Source organism: Nyctereutes procyonoides, unplaced genomic scaffold (genome assembly GCF_905146905.1).
Source record: "Nyctereutes procyonoides isolate TBG_1078 unplaced genomic scaffold, NYPRO_anot_genome, whole genome shotgun sequence".
In the NCBI taxonomy this organism is placed as follows: domain Eukaryota; kingdom Metazoa; phylum Chordata; class Mammalia; order Carnivora; family Canidae; genus Nyctereutes; species Nyctereutes procyonoides.
Genome location: NW_026575042.1, coordinates 24,961,815 through 24,967,314, shown reverse-complemented (window position 1 = coordinate 24,967,314; position 5,500 = coordinate 24,961,815). Strand labels below are relative to the sequence as shown.

The 5,500-nt window shown below is 48.6% G+C and overlaps 1 protein-coding gene across 1 annotated transcript; it reads left to right on the top strand.

Moving 5' to 3' along the window:
* The first annotated feature begins 3,490 nt into the window (after positions 1-3,490).
* On the top strand, positions 3,491-5,300 carry LOC129507349 (uncharacterized). Its single transcript, XM_055321713.1, has 2 exons — positions 3,491-4,032; positions 4,369-5,300. Exons 1-2 carry the CDS (start codon positions 3,628-3,630, stop codon positions 4,630-4,632), a joined length of 669 nt encoding a protein of 222 aa, XP_055177688.1. The 5' UTR covers positions 3,491-3,627; the 3' UTR covers positions 4,633-5,300.
* Positions 5,301-5,500: the final 200 nt, after the last annotated feature.

Genomic DNA, 5,500 nt, shown 5'->3' with positions numbered 1-5,500 from the left:
GAGATGAGCTTTCTTGCTTCTCTGACTCCATGGTCTGAGTTCCCCCCACTTCTCTGACGGTTCCTTCTCTGCCTCTTTCTTCGGATTCCAGCCCCCTGTCTACTCAACCTTTGAATCTTGGGCTTCTCCATGGTCCATCAAGCTTCTTTTCTGACTCTGTGCTTTCCCTGGGCGAGAGCAGAGGCTTCAAAACTATCTACTGTGGTTTAAAACGTCTACTTGGCCCTTGGAGAAGTGATTGATTCCAGAACTGGGGTGGGATAATACAAGATGGGCCTGCGGGATCTTACAGTACCAAAAAGCAAAGATGTCCTCGGGATGGAGGCATGTTGAAAGGACACAGTAGCCAATGTGAAAGCTCTCAATGACCAAAGCTGAAACTGTTTCAGCCACAAAATAAAATGCTGGTTTATGAAACCAAATAAGATAAATACTTGGAAGTCCATGCCTGTATAAGTAAGTTATTAAATAAATAAGTAAATGGTGCAGAAAGGACAACTCCTCCTTGCAGAAGAATTTCAATTAATAATGTAAAAGGAGAGAAGGAAATAGCAAGTCATCATTAGAACACTAGTAAACACTCGTAGCCAGGATCCACCTAGGAAAGCTAAAATTAGTGGGAAAAAGTGAAGGGGAAAATAGATATTTGTGTAGCCTCAAGAAATGTGATATCATTCCTATGCATAACTTCAAAGTGATCACGAGCAACCACATGCAAATTTGAGGGACATTTTACAAAACACCTGACCAGTATTCATTGAGAGTGTTAGGGTAAACTGAAGAACTGTCACAGACAGGGGGACACAAAAGAGACACAACCACTAAATACAATGTGGAGCCCTGGATTGGACTTTGGAACAGAAAGAGGATATCAATGAGACACTGCTGAAATCTGAATAAAGTCTGTAATTAATCATAGTGTTATGCCAATGTTAAATTACTAACTTTTGATCATTGTACCATGGTTATATTGTGGAGGCCGAGAAAATTAAGGCCATTCCACTTTAAGTTCAGCTTTAGCACAAGTCCAGCCATCCCAGGGCCCTGTGAATAAGAGCTGAACTTTACCTTACTTCAGTTACAGGAAGAAAACAGCTTACAGCTTAACATCCTAGAAAGCCCCATATTAGAATAAACACAGAGCCCAAGCCAAGGGCAGGAAGCCCCTATTAGAATAAGAACAGAGCTCAATGCCCTTGAAAGCCCCATATCAGAATGTAAACAGAACTTGAGAAATTCCTCCCCCCCTTCTGCAGGTCCCCTAGGGAGCCCTTAAAACTAAGGTGAAACCCACCTCTGGGTCCAAGTCCCTGCTCCGCTGTGTCGAGTACACTTGGACCCAAGCTCGAGCTTGTAAATAAACCCTCGTGTTTGCATCGGTGTCGGCTCCTTGGTGGTTTCTCAGATTCGCAATCTTGGGCACAACATTTGGGGGCTTGGCCGGGATCCGAGAGACCTCCAGGACCCCATCCGGAGGGTTTCACGCGTGGTGAGTGCACTCAACTTTTTCCACCTTTTGTGCGCATATTCTCTGAGAGCTCTAAACTGTACTTTTACCTGTAGGAATTCCAATCTGTATTGGGTCGGCATTGGCTTAGGCGGACGCGCTGGCGGGCCGCCGACCCGGGGTCTTGAGGAGACGTCCCTTTCCCCCGCCTGGAGGACGGGGTCCTCATCTGTAAGGAGGACGGAGGTCCTCAACTTTAAGGAGGTCTGACGGCCAGCCCTTCGCGTTACCTTCTGTTTTGTCTCTGCGGCCGCACTGGAACGTTTGTCTGTGTTACCATGTCCTTGCTAACTGTTTGGGCATTTGTCTGTGTTACTGTGTCTTTGTTAACTGTCATATAACTGTTTACATAAGGAGAGGAAGATTTCAAATTTATTGCATATCAGAATGGCCAACCTTTGATGTGGGTTGGCACGGAGAAGGAACTTTCCACCTACCTATTATCTTACAGGTTAAGGCCATGATCTTCAGGGACAAACCAGACGGCCACCCTGACCAGGTGCCCAACATCCTGGCCTGGCAGGACATGACCGAAAATTCCCCTCCTTCACTAAAAGCCTTTTTACCCCGCAAAGCGCACAACTGGGCTGAAGGTAAGGAGAGACCCCGGGTCCACCGCCAGACTCTAGGGGCAGGTCTCCAGGCTGCAGTGCAAGTCTTCCAATCTGGCCAAGGTCTATGATGTGAGCAGGGTAAGGATGAGAGTCCAGCAGCCTTCTTAGAGAGAGTCATAGAGGCTTTTAGGCAGTACACCCCTATGAACCCAGAAGCCCCGGAAACAAAGGCCACAATTATCATGGCTTTTGTTAACCAGGCTGCTCCGGACATTAAAAAGAAATTGCAAAGAGTAGAGAGACTGGGAGAGAAGAGCTTGCAGGACTTAGTAATAGTAGCAGAACGAGTCTATAATAATAGAGAAAGTCCGGAAGAACAACAAACCAAACTAAGTGACCTGGCAGACCCGAAACCTGGCCAAGATCCTACTGGCCACAACCATGGATGACCCACAGGAAAGATAGAGGTACCTCAAGAAGCTGGCTTCGGGGACAGGTAAGGAGGATGGCCCTGGTCCCCCTCAGGAGCACCCTAAGCTGAACAAAAACCAATGTGCTTATTGCAAAGAAAAGGGCCACTGGGTGAAAAGCTGCCCTAACAAAAGATCTTAGGCCCCTGCCAAGATCTTGGAGATGGAGGACCTGGACGATTAGGGGAGTCGGGCTTCAGCACCCCTCCCCGAGCCCAGGGTAACTCTTATAGTGGAGGGGCAACCTGTTGAATTCCTAGTGGACACTGGGTGGGGCACAACATTTGGTTTTAAAACAACCCCAAGGGAAACTGGCAAACCCAAGACTTCATGGGTGCAAGGGGCCACGGGCACCAAACAGTACTCATGGACTACCCGAAGAACTGAGGATCTTGGCACGGGCTGGGTATCTCACTCCTTCATGGTCATCCTTGAGTGTCCCTACCCGTTGTTAGGTCGGGATTTGCTCACCAAGATGGGGGTACAAATTCGCTTCCACCCTGAAGGGGCAAAAGTCCCAAACAAGGAGGGGCACCCGATTCAGGTGCTTGTCCTGAGTTTAGAAGATGAATATTGTCTCCACCAAATGCCCTCAGTCCCAATGACTGACATTGACCGTTGGCTGCGGGAATTTCCCCAAGCATGGACAGAAACTGGGGGAATCGGGCTGGCCCAGCACCAACCGGCCATATACATAGTACTAAAGCCGGGGGCAGACCCTGTCAGGGTCCGCCAATACCCCATGCCCCTCTTCTCCCTAACCCAGACTGAGACCTCCCCTCTGTCAAGAAATTTTGGCACAGGTGCACAGAATCAGAGGTCTCCAGGACCAGCCACTGCAGAATGCAGACGCCACCTGGTACACGGAGGGCAGCAGTTTCCTCTGAGAAGGAATCGGATACGCGGGGGCAGCTGTAACCATGGAAACGGAGACCTGATGGGGGCACAGACCCTGCCCGACACCCCCAACTATACTGATGCTGATTTACACTGGATCAAACACTTGCCTATGACCCAGTGCTTGCGTGGCTGGTAGAGGGCCACAGACTCCAGCATCATTTTGCCAGAGGAACTAGGACGGCGAGTCCTATCCAAAATGCGACGGAGCACTCACATGGGAACAAGGAAGATGGGAGACCTCATACGACATGCAAAGATCACTATTAAAGACTCTGGAGCAAAGATCGAGCAGATTGTGGCGAGCTGCCACGCATGCCAGTTAACTAATGCCACCGCCCATGGATCTAACCCGGGCACCCGGCTCCGAGGGGACCGCCCAGGAGCCTACTGGGAAGTGGACTTCACTGAGGTAAAACCTGGAAAATACGGATACAGGTATTTACTAGTGTTTGTAGATACTTTTTCAAGATGGACAGAGGCATTTCCCACCAAACATGAAACAGCACAGACTGTGACCAAGAAACTGCTGGAAGACATCTCACCAAGGTATGATGTTCCTGTTAAGACTGGATCAGACAACGGCTCAGGATTCGTCTCTAAGGTAACACGGGGAGTGGCCCTAGTACTTGGGGCAGATTGGAAATTACATTGTGCACATAGGCCCCAGAGCTCAGGACAGGTAGAGAGGATGAACAGAACATTAAAGGAGACCTTTACTAAATTAGCCCTGGACACTGGCAGGGACTGGGTGACTCTCCTCCCCTTCGCCCTATATAGGGTGAGGAATTCCCCATATAAGATGGGACTGACTCCCTACGAGATTGTGTTTGGTCTTCCTCCACCTATCAGCTCCAATTTAAAACCTGAGGTGCTTGCTGAATTTGATGATCACCAACTTCTTTTCTCCCTCCAAATTTTACAACGAACCCATGAGCAGGTGTGGCCTAAGCTGAGGGCCCTCTATGAGACTGGGCCACCCCCGGACCCCCATCGATATTGGCCAGGTGACTGGGTGTACGTGTGGAGATACCGACACCGGACACTTCAACCTCGCTGGAAGGGACCCTACATCGTGATCCTGACCACTCCCACCGCTCTCAAGGTCGACGGGATTACTCCCTGGGTCCACTACACCCACACGCCGTTCTCAAGGACTTTGTTCCAGAATGGAAAAGCCAACCGAACAAGGACAATCCCCTAAAGCTAAGACTGTGCCGTTCTCACTTATTTCCCACCTCCAAGACTCCCTAGTCTGAGGTTGTCCTTCAAAATAGAAGAGGATTAGACTTAGTCTTCCTACAACAAAGGGGGAGGGGGATTATGTGCTGCCTTAAACCTAGGATGTTGCTTCTTCGCTGGAATGTAAATGGGAGTGAGAACAGCCACAAGGTTGGTTAGAATCCTGGTTTAATCATTCCCCTGGCTCACTCTGAGAGCAACCTGGACCCATGATTGGGTCCTTCCTTAGGTTCCTCTGAGAGGGGGAAATGTGGAGGCCGAGAAAATTAAGGCCATTCCACTTTAAGTTCAGCCTTAGCACAAGTCCAGCCATCCCAGGGCCTTGTGAATAAGAGCTGAACTTTACCTTACTTCAGTTACAGGAAGAAAACAGTTTACAGCTTAACATATTAGAAAGTCTCATATTAGAATAAAAACAGCCCAAGCCAAGGGCAGGAAGCCCCTATTAGAATAAGAACAGAGCTCAATGCCCTTGAAAGCCCCATATCAGAATGTAAACAGAACTTGAGAAATTCCTCTACCTCTTCTGGAGGTCCCCTAGACCAGCCCATAAAACTAAGCTGAAACCCACCCCGGGGTCCAAGTCCCTGCTCCGCTGTGTCGAGTACACTTGGACCCAAGCTCGAGCTTGTAAATAAACCCTCGTGTTTGCATCGGTGTCGGCTCCTTGGTGGTTTCTTGGATTCACAATCTTGGGCACAACAATGTAAGATGCCACTGTTAGGAGAAGCTGGGTGAAGGGTGTATAGCAACTTTATTATTTTTGCAAATCTGTCAATATAAAATTATTTCTGAATGAAAGGCTTAAAAACAAACAAATAAAATATCCA